The sequence below is a fragment of the Periplaneta americana genome, chromosome 7 (assembly GCF_040183065.1).
Source record: "Periplaneta americana isolate PAMFEO1 chromosome 7, P.americana_PAMFEO1_priV1, whole genome shotgun sequence".
In the NCBI taxonomy this organism is placed as follows: domain Eukaryota; kingdom Metazoa; phylum Arthropoda; class Insecta; order Blattodea; family Blattidae; genus Periplaneta; species Periplaneta americana.
Window position 1 is genome coordinate 111,637,187 of NC_091123.1, and position 19,603 is coordinate 111,656,789.

Sequence of the window (19,603 nt, forward strand, 5' to 3'; positions counted from 1 at the left end):
GACTCAGCATTCCATACACACAATGATATCATTTTAAAATTCAAAGAAAATTTTAAGAATTGCGTATTTTTACAAGCTCGAGGTATTCTTGCATTCTTTTGATCCAAAATTGGTCTACACTTTGCGAAAAAATTATAATTTAAACATTCCATTTCTAGGTATATGTTTAATTGGGATTTTCCTTCATATTTTCTGGAATTACCAGTTGAACGCAACTGCCTAAAAATGGATTCATAATCTTTGTGATAGTCGTAATTGTTTTGAGTTTCTTCCAGAATGTACTAAAAAATTTGTTCATTAAAACTGTGGAAACTTGGTTGCATGTCCGCAAAAACACAGTATTTGTCTTATCATATGTAACAAAATTTTCTATGAGCTCTTTAATACACTGGAATGAATCAAATATATTTTTGTCAAATGATATTGACCAGAAATCAAGTTTCTTTGTAAACAAGTTAATTTTATCTCTGGTTGTTATAATGTTAACATCTTGGCCTTGCAAACTATTATTCAAAATGCGTTCAGTCCATTTTTATGAAAGGACTTTACCCACTGGTCTACAGACTGAGCTTGTTTTCAAGTGATATACAAGTGGCGTTGTTTTGGAAGAAAAGAAACTTAAAATATAATGATAGAAAAAAAAAATCATATGTAATATATGAATAAATAATAAAAATGGCCAAATGGACTGAGCGAGTTTTGGGACCACATTCTTCAATTGGGAAATAGGTTTGCATATATTCAGATTTCTCGTCTTGTATATTGAAAGTCAGGCAAAACTCTTTTCAACACGTTACCCCAAGAAAGCCATCTTCTGTGTGATAAAGAATATTTTCATATAATGAACCCATGCCTTCAGAAATTTTGCTGAAAATACGAGTTTGCAACACCCTTCTTGTGATGGAATTTACCACTTTGCATTGAACTAGTGCTGCAGTGCCATAGTGGTAATAGTTTGTAGTACTAGAAATGATGTTTACCTAATATTTCGTGTAATTGTTGCACCATATATAATTCAGTTTGGTCATACTTTGGATGGTATTCATTGATTTTGAGAAAAATTATCATTATTTTCGATTTTACAAGGATTTATAATTTTCGAATGAGGTTTAATACTGGTACGGAAAGGGAGGTGGGGGGGTCGCAAAAGAAAGTCTCGACCAAAAGTGGGTTGCTCTATTTTATATGAAAAAATATTTGTTTGGTTCAGCACTCCTTTAATTTGATCAGAAAAATTCGTAATATTTAATTTTTTTCTAATTAATCCTATATTAGTCCAGTAAAGTACATATATTCAGCAATATAACTACTGTTTTTGTCATCTAAACTTGCCTTTGTAAGACCTTTTCATCTTTTCCAGAAGCTTAACATGAGAGAGAGGAATAACAGAAAGAGTACATTTCACTTTACATTCCCTCATTTCCTGTTGTAAAATGTTTCTACCCACACATTGTTGTCATGGCTTTCGGTATTATCACAGTATAAGTATACATACAGTAAGGAAACTCTGTGTTAATAGAGCTATGACAACATGTTAGCTGAGCATCACTAATGTGACTGGTGGCGAATAACTATAACTAAATGCTCACTGTATCTGTTAACTTGGAAAAATAAATAAACACATCACAAAATATGTAATCTATACTAATAATAAATCTGTAACCGAAATTTTTCTGGTACTTTTCGCTTTTCCAAAAATAATTGGTGTTAACATGTCTAATTAACCATCCTGTAACTGAAAATCGCTTTTTTGAAATTTTTGTTTGTATGTCTGTCTGTCTGGATGTTTGTTACCTTTTCACACAATAATGGCTGAACTGACTTATATGAAAGTTGAAATATAAATTAAGTTCGTTGTAACTTAGATTTTAGGCTATATAGCATTCAAAATACTTTATTTAAAAGGGGCTGATGAAATAAATCGAAATATCTCCCTTATTGATTTTCATGAAAAATATTACATAACAAAAGTTTTTTTTTAATTATTTCTGATAAGTTTTATTCCATGTAAAATTTTGATAGGACTAATATTACTATGATGTACCAAAGTATTAATACATAATGATATTTCCGTGCAGAAATTCTACATTACCATATGGCGAGATATATCTGTTTTAAAATAACATTGCTTTTTTATATCATGGCCACGTCAGATTAATATACGAGTAATAAAGATAAAACAAATGACTCTGCATTTATTTAAGGCTGCCTTGGAGTCCTTTGACAGCAATCGGATTAATATATGGATGATATGATATGTGTTTATAATATACTAAATATTATTATATTATAAAGAGAGAGTGTTTGTGTGTTTGTATGAGGCAGTCTCAGGAAACTATAGATTTAAATAATTCTTTCATCATTGAAAAGTGTAGTTCCTTTATATTGACGTAGGCTTTATGCATAGCCATCTCTAGTCATGGCCCGGCCCATGCTATGTGGCAATGTCGCACAGCGGGTTAGTTGCCGTCCTGTCCTGTTGCACAGCTGTTAAAAACGAGCACATCACTTTTCTATTTCGAAACGAAATTGATTTATTATCTTTGATACTGAATGGCTGTTGACTTGCCACCATATTGTGAGCACTTTCTTTTAAGGTTACGTTTGTATTTTATTTTTGAGGGTTCAGTTAACGAAATAAAACTAAAATACTGTCATTAAATGCTTCTTTATTTAACCGGGTTTTTAATTTGCATGAAAAACTTATCTGCAATTTTCTTTTGTTGTTCAGTTTGTCTGAGAACTCTTTCTTTGCTCTAGAGTAATTATTTAGCAATATGTTACTGACAGTGGATATGATATTCTCAATTACAATGTCATTCAAATGATCAGATCTCTTTGTTTTCATGTAAATTTGCAATCAAACTGTTGCCTTTTACGACTGCAAGTTTACCAAGAACTTCAATAACGTTCTTTTGATGATTTGTTAACAAAAAATGTTCCTCATACTCTTTTGAAACCAGAGCCTGTACAATTCCAAGGACATGTTTGCATACACCTAAAACAAAATCAGAAGGCACAGACAGCTTACCTCTATTTATATCATTAAAGTATGCATCGTCACATGCATTTGTATTTATCAAAGCACACTGACAAGAGTTACATTTCATTTTTGCATTTACCTTGAATGAAACATAACCACAGATATAGAGAAATCCTGACTCATCACATTTTAAATTCCCTAAGTAGTCAGTATTTAAAATATCATAAAATAAATTATCTATTTCTTTCTCATTTTTCTGAATGTCGTTATTTTCCTCCAAACTTTCACTGGAAAGCCTCACCTGCCTGTATCTTGCTGAATGAAATCCTAAAACACTTTTAATCCCAATTTTTCTTTCAGCTTCTAATATCTGTGTCTCACTTATATTATAATTACCACCTGCTAGCTATCTGTATTGACCAAATCTAGACTCCAGATTGTCAGTCTGAAATTTAGCAGGTGAAACATATTTCACATTTAAATTATTTAGTGCATATACAATAATTTCTCTCAGCACATACGTGCAATGATGCAAGGCATTATATGTATCTAATGTCGAACAGTACATACTATGGTTTTTGTCGCTAATCTCTTTCCATTCCTTAAGCCAAGCCAAAAAATTAGTAAGAAAAGCCAATCTTACATCATCAATGCTTTCAAATGGTTTCTTTAGAGTATTGTTTGTCACAACATAAGTCAAAGATCTTTTTATGTTAACAAAAGACCACCAAATCAAAATCACATGAACAAAGTATGCTGTATCTGCAAAACCATGTTTCCTTAGAGCTGAGACAGTCATTTCATTAAAAATGTATACGACTAAATTTACCTTCTGCTGCTCAAATGTATTTGAATAAATAAATAATTTCACAAGCATGTCAGACTCCTTAACATACAAGCTTCGAATATCTGAAAATGAAACCTCTTTTATGTCATAACTTTCTTTTTCTGATTCTGCATTAGTCAGAGGATTTTCAAGATTTTACCAAAAGGGCACCTGAAATGCTTTTCTTGGGTTCTTAACATTGAGCCAGTTGTTGCGAATATTTTTAAATACATGCACACTATCATAAAAAAACAAAGATCTTTATGGGACAATTTTCAATTTGAAAGCAATAATTACTTTCTGAATCTTTTGTGAGTTCATTAAACATTACGCGATTCACCCTATTATTGTCAGTTATGACACACAATGTTTGCAATTCGCACAAATGTATTTCTTGTAAGATATACTTACACATTTCTGCTAAATCTGACCCTGTAAGTTGTTTAACCAGCACAAGTCTCATCACCTCTTTGAAATTACCAAATGCAGCACTAATTAAAAAAGCTACGATGCTTTTCGCAAGATCATTTGTTTTATTTGCAGCAACCCCAATCAACCGTCCATTTTTATAGTCTGCAGTTCCCTTTACGTGAATTTCATCTACTTGAAGATTCACAGTTTTTTCATTCTCTGTAAGTTGCCTAACAACATGTTTCAAGAAATGTGTATTCTCAGTTTCTGAAGAAGGGGATATTTGAAATGAGGAGGACAGTTTTCTTAGATATCAATGACCTGATGTTGTTCAGCCTAATGACATCATAACACTTCACACTCTGGATATAAATTAAGAAAGAATTTATAATTGTGGATACAACATACTTAGGTTTTTTCATAAATACTGGATCAAACTGATTACATAAAATATCTAACTTTTTTAAGCTGCTTTCATCACAGTTCTCATCATTTTGCAATAACAATAATTTCAGACTTTGTAGTGAGGTAGTAATTTGGGATACAATAATGCTTTTGTTGTTATCTGGTGAAACATAATAATCACAAAAATCTATTAGCGATGAAAGCTGACTCCATTCTGTAAGCAAAGAATTTCTACATATTACTAAGTTAGAAGTTGTACATCTTAAAGCCTCATTTGGTAGACGTCCACCATTCACATGCACTTCCACACTAAAATCACTGTTTATTCTAATGCTGGCAAATATTTTGAGAATATTAGTTATGTCTAGTTTATACACTATACAACAAGATTCGTTTTTAAATAGTGACCACACTTTTTTTTATACTTTCTTTGATATATTTTCCAAAAAAAAAAATCCTACACACTGTTTTCGTCTGTCTGTCTCTCTTCATCCTCCTTTTGCTTTTTAAGATGATTGTGAATTTTTTCTCTTCTCTGTTTCGGATTTTTCTGTTTGGTTCCACTTGCAATACTTAGATATGAAGGCAAATTTGGAAACACATTCGGAATTGCACCATCACACAAAACTGGATGATCACGTTTACGAAAACACGTCTTTCCGTCCTTGTCGACATATTTCTCAACAAAGCTCAAGTCATTTTCCTGAAAATGTTTCATACATACTACAGAGCTGTTGGTTGGTGACCATTCTGTCCATGGAACCGAACGAATCCATTTACTGTATAGTTCAGGATCTTTAGGAAACCGAAAACAACTTGTATATCCTTCTGCTTTAATTGTCTTATCGCAATTACTTACGCAACCCGGCACTACACATCTATCTGGCATGTTTATGAAATGTTATCACAGACACCATAACAATGGAAATATTAACGCAAATACATGATCAAGGAGAACGTCTTGCACTAAAACACATGTTATGTTACTCAGCCAATAGGACGGGCTGCGACATTGCCACATTTACCAGGGCTGGGCCATGACTAGAGAGGGCTATGCTTTATGTCATTACAGAAGCTCATGAATGAATCGAGGACTGGGCACAAATGCATATAAGATAGGACTAAACAGAACTTCACACGCAGAAAACTTTATATACTGTCCAAACTAATAATTAGCTATATGTACTGCAGTTAAATTTAATGCTATTTGGAGGTACCATACTGAAATTTGATGTCTGATTTGCATTGTGTTTTTTATGAAAGAATGAAAGCCAGAGATTGAATAATCTATACTAATAATAAATCTGTAACCGAAATTTTTCGGGTAATTTTCGCTTTTCCAATAATAATAATAATAATAATAATAATAATAATAATAATAATAATAATGATTTATTTAACCTGGCACAGTTAAGGCCATATGGCCTTCTCTAACACTCAACCAGGATAATTGGTGTTAACATGTATAATTAACCATCCTGAAACCGAAAATCGCGTTTTTTAAATTTTTGTTTGTATGTCTGTCTGTCTGTCTGGATGTTTGTTACCTTTTCATGCGATAATAGCTGAACTGATTTATATGGAAATTGGAATATAAATTAAGTTCGTTGTAACTTAGATTTTAGGCTATATGGCATTCAAAATACTTTATTTAAAAGGGGGTGGAGGTTATAAGGGGACCTGAATTAAATAAATCGAAATATCTCCCTTATTATTGATTTTCATGAAAAATGTTGTGTAACAAAAGTTTCTTTAAAAATGATTTCCGATAAGTTTTATTCTATGCAAAATTTTGATAGGAATGATATTTAAGGACATACATTAGTTTTAAAATAACAATGCTTTTTGTGCCATGGCCATCTCAGATTATACGAGTAATAAAGATAAAACAAATGACTGCATTTATTTAAAGCAGTCTTGGACAACAATCGAATTAATATTCATAACCCATTTATATGGATGACATTCATATGTGTTTATAATATACTAAATATTAACTTATTATAAATAGAGAGTGTTTGTATGAGAATCGATTTGGATAATTCTTTCATCATTGGAAAGTGTAGTTCCTTCAGATGAACGTTATGCTTTATGTAACTACAGAAGCTCCAGAGTAAATCGAGGACTGGGCACAAATGCATGATAAGGTATGATTAAAACAGACTCTTACACATAGAAAACTTGATATACTGTCGAAACTATGAATGAGTGATATGTAGTTAAATTTAATGATATTAGAAGGTAATAAAATTTTATGTCTGCTTTGCATTGCATTTATTTATGAACCAATGATAGGGATGGAATAATTTTACAAATATATTGTACATGCGACACATACATATTAAGTGTTAATTATTCAGTAAGATAACGGTACATATTTTTATTGCTTAATTACATATTTGAGTGAACTACGGTAATGTATATTTAAACTTTATTTAGTCCATGTAAAATATTACTTTTTACTAGATTTTATTTTTTTGTCCATGAAATATAATCGTATTTTTACGAATGTTGTCATGAAATGGCGTTCTTTTGTTTATTATGTACCGGTACCCACATTTGTTTCCTATGGTTCTTAAAATAATGTTTTTTAATGTGTTTTTATTTACATAAACAAAACTGCGCTATGATGCCAACAAATAATTACCTTCGTACACAATCCCACTATATTCATATTGGTTTGGAATGGTTTGTTAAGGAATGTATTCAAGACTAATTTAGAAACATGTTAAACGAATTATTCTTGCACCAAAAAACGGATGCTCCCTGGACAAATAGTGGTATTTCAATAAGTAATTACTTCATAGTTCCACCTGGTATTGTATCACGTTATGACTGAGGTACCTATTGTTAATTGTTTTTACTCATAAAATTAAGCTGTAACAAGCAGAGTATGTAAGATCTCGCTTGCAGAGGGGTGGAGTTCGAGGTTTGAGGTGGCATACACACCACAAATCGTGCTGAAGATGTCGTTTTGCTAATTATTCAATATGAAGTGTTGTGCACTATACAGAACTCTTACCTATTAAGTATATAACCTTCTCAGTGATCACATCGTGTCTGTAGAGTAGTGTGTTATAATTCTGAGGTTATTTTCATTGATTTAAGTATGTTGTGGTGTGAGAGGATACGAAGTTTCGTCTTATTTTGTTATGTAGGTTGGAAATTAATAAATAATGTGTCCCATTTTGGATAATATATACCAGAGAGCATTCGTCTACATAATGTAGATCAACCGGGTAATATGCGACCGGCAAACCGTCTCGGCAGTTTTATTATTACTGAACTTACCTGCAATATAAGAGGTGTTGGAAATGATGACCTTCTGCTGCAATACATCTTTGATATCTTTTAAGGATTTTAATGGCTTCATATGCTGTGGTTTTAGATACACCAATTTTTTGCGCGAGATGACCGATATTTTTATGAGGTGTGATCCAATCTTTCTCATATTTCATTCAGTTTTTCCTCAGAAAGTACACAGCGTGGTATTTTGCTCCTTTTATTCAATATTGACTCAGTTTCTCTAAATGTTTAACGAGGTTATAGTCTTGATATGTGGAACAGTAACATTATAAAATCTTCTTGCAAATCATCTTTTCACCTTTCCACAATCACTCTATTCCGATAAGTCTCTACCATGAAAATTCTTTGCTTTAATGTAAATTTTAAATTTCTGTCAATGATATTAAATTTATTTATAAGAAGATGTGCAGCAAAGTGCACGGATACGGCTAGTATTAAATAAAATGATGCACATTATTGTGTGTCTGACATCTTTAATTTAAATCAATTTAAACAAAGGAACACTATGGAAAACACAGAATTTTACTTCAGAACTGGCAATATGGCACTAATTTCAAATGTCACAACCTTTAAAAATGTATTACAGGCCCTATTATTACTAGTTTAATGACTCCAAAATGATTCATTGAAAGGTTAATATCACTGATTTTATTAAAAATAAAACGTGATACATCACTAGAACAGAAATATCATTATTACCCCAGTACACAATAAATTCAATATATTCAACAATCATCAACAAAAAATAGGTAAATACCCATACCAATAATCGACAAAAACTGTAATTCACACTTTTAACAAGACTGAGAGCTTTGGAACTTTAGATAAGCAAAAGTTTAGGATTTTTAAAGAACTCATTTAAGCTTCGTATTCAACACTCCAGTTGAAAAATGTAAATATACAAGATGTCCAAGAATACTGCTGGTACAGCAGTTTAGTTCTTTTTATAAGCACTCGTTTATACACGCTTTAACATCAATGTTACATCACGTGTGTAAAATCTTTGGGTATATCAGTAGCCCTTTGAGATTGTGTTTCTATTGTCGTGTGTTTCAAATGCTTGTGTTCATGTACCTAACTCATTTGGATTTTGTTTTAATATGTATGATAATTGTGATTAAGGCAGTGATAAATCATGGTATGTAAATTTCCAATCCGATATTTGGTTTAGTGACTGAGAGAAATCATTAACAAAAAAAAATCTAGTCAGATTGATCAGCTACAGAGTTCGAACACAGGACATTCCGAATGCGAGCCTCAAACATTATCGTCTGAGCCATCTTGCTCGGTTATACCAGTTTTAATTAATAAGTTCTTATTGAAATTCATAAACTAGCAGTTGTGGAAGTGTTCCATGCATGGACGACAACTTGCACTCAAATATTTTGTATTTTATTTTAGTAAATTCTCTCACCGAATATTTATAACCCATTTTTTACATCTGAAATCATTACAGCAGAATTTAACTTAGGAATTAAACGAAATAAAAAGATAAAAATCCGAGAATTAACCACATTAAGAATACATGCCAAGTGTAAGCCAGTAGCTCTACACTAAAATATGTAGGCCTACCAGTATGGATTTATATATATATATATATGTTTGGAGAAAGCGAAAAAATGCAATTTTGTATTTTGTCCTTTGCTGTTGTTGCAATTTAAAGCCTGAACAATACGGTCCTTTCAAAACCCTCATTCTTCTAATAAATCTTTCGCGTCTGTATCATCATGATTACATATAAACAGCTGAGTTTCCCAGTAGTGTTGGTTATTTACTGCTTGGATTGCTAGCTATATGCGTGCATATCTTTCTGGCAGAAAAAGTGGCGAAGTTTCCTTACTGTATGAATACCTATACTGCAGTATTATTATGTACTGTGTTTCATGTACACTTTCGAAATAATTAGACCATATAGAGATTTCACGTGAATATAAAATTAGTGTGCTTATTCATGTATGTACGTGAAAAAGTAGCTATTGTGTTCCATTTCATGCTCTGTTACATTACATTGTTTTATATTATGTTACATTCTCAGGTTTCGCCATGTCGCATTATTTTATTATAGCAGTCGGATATTCGTTTTGATTGTCTAGCACTTGACAGCAAAATTCATTAGCTCTTCTCAATAAAATTAGTCTCGACTTTTCTTTCAATTTGTGCATCCCATAGTAGTATATCAGTAGAATCTTTACTCAGTGGCACTGGACAATAGATATTATGAATCAACTTGTTTTTACTTTTCTCCAGCTGAAGTCTTTCAATTTTTTATCAGAATAAAGACTACAGTAATGGCTATGGCGAGTCTAGACATAGCATTGTACTTTTATTCATTTTGTTAATGAAGTTATTTTTTTTTTTTAGTTACATTATATTTGATTGTTTTGTGTGTGTTTTTCACTTGTAAGTCCACAAGAAACAAATTTCCATAGAACAGAATTTAGCAATCTTTATGCTTACCTATAAGGGAGTACTCACATTGAGCTGCTTTGCATCACATTACAAGCCTTCCAACATCTCATTTCCTTCACAAAAGGTTTTTGTGTTGGGATCCTGCAGTTGTGTGTTTACAGGTGAAGCAACAATGTTGTTCAGTGAAGACACTCAACAGTAATTCTGTATTAATACCACGGTAATTTCATAAGTCATGGCAACTATATTATATCAGCCAATAAAGCTGCAGGAATAGAAATTCACTATATGCGATTGAAGGTCACTGGAATGTGCTTCGCAATGCTAGTACCAAATTGGATCCGGGTACAGGAGGCAAAGGGTAAGGGAAATTGAAAGATGCATAAATAGAAATTATTGTTTTATTATGCACAAAAGGAAACAAAGTACATTACTCACAGCTAACAAACACCCTTCAAAATAATCCCCCAAGGCTTTCACACATTTTTGCCAATGATGATGCAAGTGTTGAATACCATCGGCTGTGTGCAATTTGTCTGTGTGTACCACCTCTCATCGAAACACTGTTAAGATGTCCTCCCTGTTTGCAAACTGCTTCCTACTCAGTGACTTCTTCAATTGTGGAATGAGATCAAAGTCGCATGAGATCAGGCGAGTAGAGAGGTTGTTCCAAGATCTCCCCCCCCCCCCCTACCACTGCAAAAGGTTCCTGACAGGAGCTGTAGTATGGGCTGTTGCGTTATCATGGATGATTATGGCATTGTCCAGGAGTGTTGGACGTGTCCTCCGAATTGTACAACGCAGATGATACATCAGGAATGAGGAATGACCTGTAGTATTGGGCATTGATAGTGTGGTTCATAGTTCAGAATGATACTGACGAGCATTTCTGCTATGAAGAACTGCAATTTTCACGTATGACCGCTCTTCAACTTTACTTACATCCATTTTGGAGCTCAGTCTCTAGCATACTAACTTTTGTGTGTCCTGTCAATTAGCCACCAATGCACACAGACGCAACCTGGCAGTGGCATCCTGTACAGTGTACAACAGGTATTCAAATGTATATACTGAACTAACCACATTTTCAGTTATTCAGAAGATTTAACATAGTGTTGTCATGACTTATGAAATGACCCTTTTATATGAACTGGAATTATTTAATTGGGTCTTTTGTTTAGTAGGATGAGACATTCTTTTGTAATATTGAGAAAAAATCTGAGTAAGTTTCTAGATGAAATACCATTTTGTGTAATTTGTTACTTCAATGCTCTTCCTCATTTTAGTTCATTGCTAAGAACTTCCTAAATTTATCAGTTCCTCAAATAAATTGATTGGTCAGGAAGATTCATTGATTGGCTTTCACACTCTCCCAATCTGAATCCGCTTAATTTTTACTTATGAGATAAACTTAAATACACTGTTTATCCACCATCAATTAGAAGTTGAAATTTTTTTGACAGTGTGTTGAACAAGCCAAGATGTAAGAGACCTCTTGGTAGACCTCATCTCCGTACCAAGTATATGATAATCTTTCTACAGTAGGAGAACGACAAGAAGATGCAGAGAACAGAGACAAATGGCGATATATCGTGAATGAGGCTAAAAACCTCTTAGGTTTTGAAATGCCCTAAATTGATTGATTGATTGATTGATTGATTGATTGATTGATTGATTGATTGATTGTTTGTTTGTTTGTTTGTTTGTTTGTTTTGAACAAGGTTACCAAAGAAATTGACAGTCATAATTTAACTGAGAAAGAGATCTTTGATGAGATGCTGCAGGGTTTGTATTAAGATGCAATGAGCTATTTTGGCAGTTTAAGCATAAGTACTGTAACTCTCTTAATGCAATTTCAGATAGTTGGTGATATATTTTTATTATTTTAATTTTCTGAACTCGTCTGTATTCTGGTTTTATGAATCATTCTGTGGACTCAAGAAAAGACTGATTATTTTATTAAAGAAAAGTTTTATATGAGGAGCTTATTTTCAAAACGACTTTTGTCCATTCCCATAACTTTGTGGGGAAATCACGAAAAACGTTTTTAGGTATAAAATTTCTTACCGGCTAGACAAGAGACATATGAAACCAATGAGTTTCGGTGCTTTTAGAATCAAATGGAAACATGAAACTCTTTGATTCCAAGCTGGAACTAATATTTTATTGCAAATTTTTCTGTGGACAAGAGTCAGTTTGATTCCAATTAACTCTTTTAACGCAAGATTTGACTGGTTTAGAGGGCATTCTCAAACCGAATCGTGACAGTTGTATACAGAGTGATAATTGAAGAATGCATGGACACAGGAAGCTCATTTTCATTATCAAGTGAACAAGAGATGTTTTGAAAATGACTCCTCCTCATAAAGAATTGAAGAAAGATATTTTCAATATTGCTACCATCCTTCTTAATGACTTGATGCAAGAAATTTATTGTGAATATTGTTAGTAACGAAGATAATTCCATTTTCAAACTCCTCGGCCATGTGTAAGTAGTTTTTGTACATTCGATCTTTTTACTAATCCCACAAAAAGTAGTTGCTAATATTAAAGTATAATTTATTTTGGCTTGTGTTAAAGTATGGAGTATTAAGGTCATCAAGACTATTCAGTTTCAAAACGACTAGGATAACATAAGTAACCTTCTTCTTCTTCTTCTTCTTCTTCTGGCAGCCTTCCTTTGGGATCCTCTGGCCCATTTGGAAAAAGAAGTAACGTCATTAAAATAATGCTACAAAATATTTATATTACTATTGTTAGTATGAGGTTTAGCTCATATTTTGTTCGAAAAACTGTTCTTTGAATTTTATCACACATCTCTTGAAAGATTGTTTCATATTGGGATGCATTTGCAGTCTTCTTTAAAACATTGATCCAATAATAATGAGAGCAAAAAAAAAAACACACATCACATTGTGCATTTTCTTGGATGCAGTAGACCGTCTTTGTGATGGTTCAGATTGTCTCTTCTTCATATTCATTGGTTTTGTTTTTCGACAATTTCATTGAGATGGAAATATGTCTTCTTAAACACTTCGAAGCCCAACCATTTAGTGACCTGTTTTTGTGCTTTTTCAAATTGCTCTCATCAGAATTGTGGTTCATATATTTCAAATATCACTGCCAATTTTAAAGAGGAGAGTTCAGTGAATGCTTTCATATGTAAACTAAATAAAATGACGTAATAAAGTTTACTTATATTTTATTTATAAAGAAAAAATTATTCCATAAAAGATTTTCAGACATAATGCACCTTTGTATGCAAAATTTGTAGCATTCTGGCCAGCAGAGTGGCATATTATTTTGTACCTCTCCCACCCATCCTCTCCTCTCTTCCCTTCTCTCCAATTCTCTCTCTTGTGAACGAACTTGACAGATTTTTGTTGATTTAGCCTGTGGCTGAACTTTCTGAGAATAATGTCTACCAATTTGCTGCTGTTGCTAATATTTCTTCCTGTCCAAATTTTGCACCTTTCTCTGTAAGCCTCTGGCCTGTCTGTTGCAGGAATTTTGGTGAATGACTTTTCTTTTCCTGAGCTTGAATCCAAGGAAACAATCCGTATTACTTTCTTGTCCTTCAGAACCAGAATAATCACAATATTCTAAAGCATAAATGAAAAGCATGCACTATTTATGTAGCAATATTACAGTTAACTGTCGTAAAAGAAAAATAGGTGATCTAAAATTCGTAAGTTTTTTTATCACATGGAGTTGCAATAAAAAAGTGCAGATGTTAGCACAAACCACACTATTACTGAGAAATGTTTATGGAATGTGAAATCAATTCACTATTTTTCGAGATGTGTACGATGTTAAGAGATCTTAAAATTCCACCCTTTTTCAATCCTTGTGCACATTGTATTGTATTTATTAATATTCCATGGTATTCATACATTGCTTCAGAGCTAGAATATGGAAAAACTTAATACTACTATAAAGTCTTAATTTCTAGTCACAGTCTAGTTGAAATATATACAGAAGAGGTTTACAATATAGTCCACTAGTACAACACAGAGTTTTAGTATCAATTTCATGAAGTGTTGTTGAATGCCATAAATTCACCTACAGAATAAAAGGCATGAGAAATAAGGTACTTCTTTAATTTGGCCCTAAATAATCTTATGTTTTGAGTTTAATTTTTATATCGATAGGGAGGCTATTAAAAATTTTTACTGCCATATAATGCACTCCTTTTTGATAGCACGATAGACTTGCCGATGGAGTATGAAAGTCATTTTTTGACGCATATGTATGCTATGAACTGTTGAATTAGGTAGTTAGAAAGGTTTCACGATTGCATACGAGGAAGATTATTAATGAAAAAATATACTCACAAATCATGGGCATTATTTGTAGTTTTTTTTAAATAGTCCTACACTATTCCCTAGATTTGGCACCTACTATTATTCTAATTACTCTTTTTTGTAGTAGGAATATACTGTTACTATCTGTGGAATTTCCCCAGAATATTATTTCAAAACTCATTACCAAGTGGAAGTATGCAAACTATATTGTTTTTAAAGTATTGATATTTACTGTTTTTTGCATAGATCTAATAGCAAAACATACTGAATTTAGTTTGGGAGTAATTTCTTTAATATGATTTTTCCAATTTAACACATTATAGATATTTAAGCCAAGAAATTTGGTGGTTGTTTCTAATAGGAACCTATTGTTAATTATTGCACTTGAAATTTGCGAGGTTGAATTTGAACAGGATTTAAATTGAATTAATGTTAGTTTTGTTACAATTTAATACTAATTTATTGACTGAGAACCAGTCACATATTTTGAAGAGAATTTCCTCTGTTGAAGATTGGAATGTGTTGGAGTTATTGACTGTAATTACTATACTTGTGTCATCTGCAAATAATATGGAATGACCTACATCTTTTATTAGGGGGGCATAACCTTTTACTGCATAGTGTTCAGTAAGCAAACCAACAATCGATTTTAGGTTCTGTCTGTTTAGTTTGAGCAGTACAAAGCAATTACAGTTTTAACTTCAGTGATTAGCTATACTTTAAAATAATTGAATTATGGGATTGAGATTTTCATGATTGTACTGGTATTTATTTTCTAATAACATTTTTCGTGTTGCATAGGTTGTGCATCGATGGGTTCCATCACACCGAGACCCCAACCGAAGATCTCATGTGGACCGGACCATTCTTTTAGTAAAAATTGATGATAAATATGTCCCTATTGCTGAGAGTGGAACTCAAGACTTGGGTGCAGAAGTATAGCACAAGACTTTGTGCCGCAGGCACAGACATAGGTCCAGGGTATCTCACGTGTGAGATAGCAGGATCCCAAAGAACATGATACTCTGTAACAAGCAGATTCTAAGTTTCAGAGGCACAAGAATAGAAGAGAAACATTCCTATTAAAAATCTTATCTCAATGTCTGCTACTTAAATGGTCACGTGTTCCTACTTATGCGACGAGTGACTTATGTGACAGAAGGATGTAGCCATTTAGGAACATTACGTTTTCTGTCATTGGTATTATTTCTTGAAGGTGCTTGTTGAGTGTGTTTTCCATTAAAAATGCGGATAAGTGTCTCATAACAGTAACTGTGGGCAGAAACAACGGTATAAATATTTTGATGCTTGGAATGTTATCACAGTTACTTGTTAAACAATGAGTGTTTTATTATATTGCTGAAGTGAGAGAAGCGAGAGCTATACCAAATAACGTAACGAAGAAAAGGCTGTTCCCTTACATAGTAAATCATGATAATACATTCAGGGATGCAGCAAACGAATTAACATTGTTTGAGCATATATCAAGTATTACAAGACCACAAATGAAATGCTGGTTATGGCCATTTGTTTTAACTGGATTTTATCTTATCTCGTGAAGGTTGCGGGATACATATTAGCCCAATTGTAATAGCAGGTCATGATTAACTTTATTAGAAACAAGACACCATGAGTGCCAAGAATATATCATTGTCTTAAAATTGTTTGTATTGAATGTGTGCTTGCATTTGTGAATGTATGTACATGTGCATGTGTGTTTGTGTATATATATGCATGCACACACGTTACAGAACAGTGCATGACCATCAGTTCATTTGTGGCAAGGTGTTTTTGTAAGTAATGTATCCTTATTTCTAATGAACAATTGGAGACTGTTTTTATCGCCAATGATTGGTCGTATGCTTGGAATGTCTGTGAGAACTAATGGAATCGTGTAGTGTTATATTATAAGAAACTATTTATTATTCAGATATAAAAGAGCAAGGTTGTTATTATGTATCGACTACTTGTACAGAACGAGCAAAGCCATGTTACTAGCTTTTATACTTGTAGTTGTCTAGAGCTGATTATTTCACAGGATGCCTTATCAACTATCAGACTGAATCTAATATTTGAAGATAAGATAAAATAAATCCTTTTTTGTACAATTACAGACTAAAATTACTACAGATGTTCTTTAGAAAGATTAAAAAAGATATTTTAAAAAAGTAAGAATCAATAATCCAATTTGGCTGTGTGTCAAGAAGCCTCTGAAACTTGAAAAATGAAGTAGAAAATATTTGTGAATGTTTTTTATTGGCAAGTAAGCTTTTTACCAGCATTTGCTCGATATTGTCATTGTTATTTCTTTATTTATATAGTCGTGTCTGGTGAAGGAGTGACAGAATGTAGGCTAATCCCTTACACTGATATAATTTTTTATTAACGGTTTTAAGACTAGAGAAGAGCAGCCAGTCAGAGACTGTGATAACAACTGACCACAGCCATAATCTTACTCATATTGTTATTTATTTACTTTTTTTTTTTTTGCCAGCACTTGCTTCTGTCATTTTTTTTTCTTCCCAGAATTTTTAAGACTGCAATGTTTTGTTGACTTATTCAAAATATAATTTATATATATTTTTACATGTTGTATCAATACACCTTCTTACCAGCTTCTTGCTTGTTCTAATTTTAAGGATGCTTCAATTTTTAACCTTTACAGAATAAGATACTCAGGTGGTCAGAAATTGGATTTGGAATAATGCTATACCTGTGATTGCCCCATGGGATTAACCACAAACAGTTCAGAATATGAATTTGTAAGGATTTATGGTTCATCATGAACACACTAGAAAATATGTGTGTGAAAGAAGTAAGCAGGGTGTACAATTTTTAAAATGGTTTTGGTAAATACTTTCTCAATATTAGTAAAATTTAGAGTATTAGTTAAAGAAGATTTTGCAATGCTATAACATATATATAAAAAAAATATATATATATACACATAATGCTGAAGCAAGTTACACCCAGTAGATCCCTTGTATCGTAGGATTTTAATACACGTATTAGTATTCATTACTGTCCACATTGCTGTCTTCTGAATATTGCTAGGGATAATCAGTTTATTACACTAACCTAACGAAATATTTTTTTTTTCTAGTCCACTGTACTCAGCAAAATTGTCTGTCATTGATAGAAACTACTGATGATGAACTGAAAGCTTGTGTGTTAAATCACAGAGCATCATTATTGTGTGAAATGAGCACTGAAAGCCTTTTCTTGCACGTATAGTAGCTGGAATGTGATGCTAACAATTCATCCACATATAGAGATCTTTGGCCCTTTATGCATACATATATGGCATACTTAGTTAGCCGTTTGGGAGAACTATTTGTCATATACTTGTTTTTCTAGACAGTAAAGAAATGTGAGAGTAATTTTCACTATAATACAAAATTTACATATCATAATATATTGGTCTCCTAATTAAAAAAAAATATTAAAGAACATTTATGACAGAATTTTACTCCTTTTTAAATGAAGTATACACATTAATAGCTCCTTCGGGAATAACTGGGTGAAACTTTTTTCTTTTCTTGACTAACATCGTAAGTATGTACATCTTCATATATTCGTACTGAATCCAGCATTCTAATCATACATTTCTTGAAGAGGAGATTTACAGTGTTTTTATAAGAATAGTTATGCAACAGATACCAGCTGCTTGTACTTGTAGTCACGTGATATTGGAAAAATTATCCTGTAGAAGTATTTAAACTTTTAAACTTTCCGAAATCTATGAAGTAATATCGTACACTTAGCATTTTTGCTCTTTGTAGAACTGATGGACACAGTCTTTTCAGAAAGAAACTCAGGAATCATATCTTTGTAATGTACAGCTCTTGGTACATACAGTTGTACATAAAACCTAGCTTTATTACTAGTTTTCCTTCCAAATTGGTGGTACTAGTTTCCATGATTAATTTGACTCTATCCTTTTTCCCCCCTCTCTTCCACATTGTGGGCTGGTTTCCAAAGAAAATTTATAGATTAGATTTTATATGCATATACTCGTATGTTTGTCTCAGAAACAAATTTTTAAAATGTAAGTCATGTTTAAAGAGTATAATGTTAATGAAGATTGCCATTCGAGAGACATTAAAATAAGAATTTTTATTTATTTATTTTTTATAGCAGATACATGATATAATTCAACTGTTTCCATAGGAGTGTTGTGCCAAAATTGTAAATTGCTTTATCAAATTAGACATTGCCTACGCAGTAAGCCACATAGAGTTGTAGGTCTGCGTGTACAAATAATAATAATGAGAAATGTTGGAATGATGGCAGGAAGTATCACAGTGTTGCATGAAAACCTGCTTCAATGCTGTCTTTATCTATCCACTTGAACTTCCACTTGAACTCATTGGTATTTGAACTAAAATGTCCAGTGTGGGAACCAATGCATCATTGTTTGGCTAACAGAGGATGTATAAATTATTATACATTAAAAGTAACGTTGTTAAGAATTTTATGAATGGAAGTAATATAAAGAAATAAATTGGTTCCGTATTGTATCAGAGTTAAATTATCTGTATCTAATAAATGCCTGAAGATTGGATACATCACCATGCCATTGGATCAGTTACAAAGTAATATTTTTGTGTTACAAAAAGCATTCAAAGCCTGTGCTCAGATTTGAGTCCTGTTTTGAAATTAAACTGCTTAATTTTAGCATAAACACTTCAAAAATCATATTTTTTGTTCTGTATTTCTCTCGCAGTCTCGTACGTCATTTCATTGTTTCGAATTAATGATAAGAAAATATCCTGCTGCTTTCAGCCTCTTTTTCTTACCAGCATGTTAGTTTTTTAGTACCTTTTTTCACTCTCTGTTGACCTATATAACTTAAATACCTCTTTCCTTATGGTATGTCAAGAAAATATACTATTGTGATGGATGGCAAGGCAAGCATTTCCACACTAGGCAGTGAGAATGAGTTCTTAAGGGAAAATT

At 32.5% G+C, this 19,603-nt stretch overlaps 1 protein-coding gene across 12 annotated transcripts in view; it reads left to right on the top strand.

Moving 5' to 3' along the window:
- Nucleotides 1-19,342, top strand: part of LOC138703364 (pecanex-like protein 1) — a 255,059-nt gene extending 235,717 nt beyond the window's left edge. For all 12 annotated transcript variants that reach the window (XR_011333137.1, XM_069831164.1, XM_069831168.1 and 9 more), the window contains one exon: nucleotides 15,446-19,342. Coding sequence is in view for 11 of the 12 variants with exons in the window: in XM_069831164.1 (XP_069687265.1) it covers nucleotides 15,446-15,586 (141 nt within the window). In the remaining variant the exon portion in view is untranslated. The remainder of the gene's footprint in view (nucleotides 1-15,445) is intronic.
- Nucleotides 19,343-19,603: the final 261 nt, after the last annotated feature.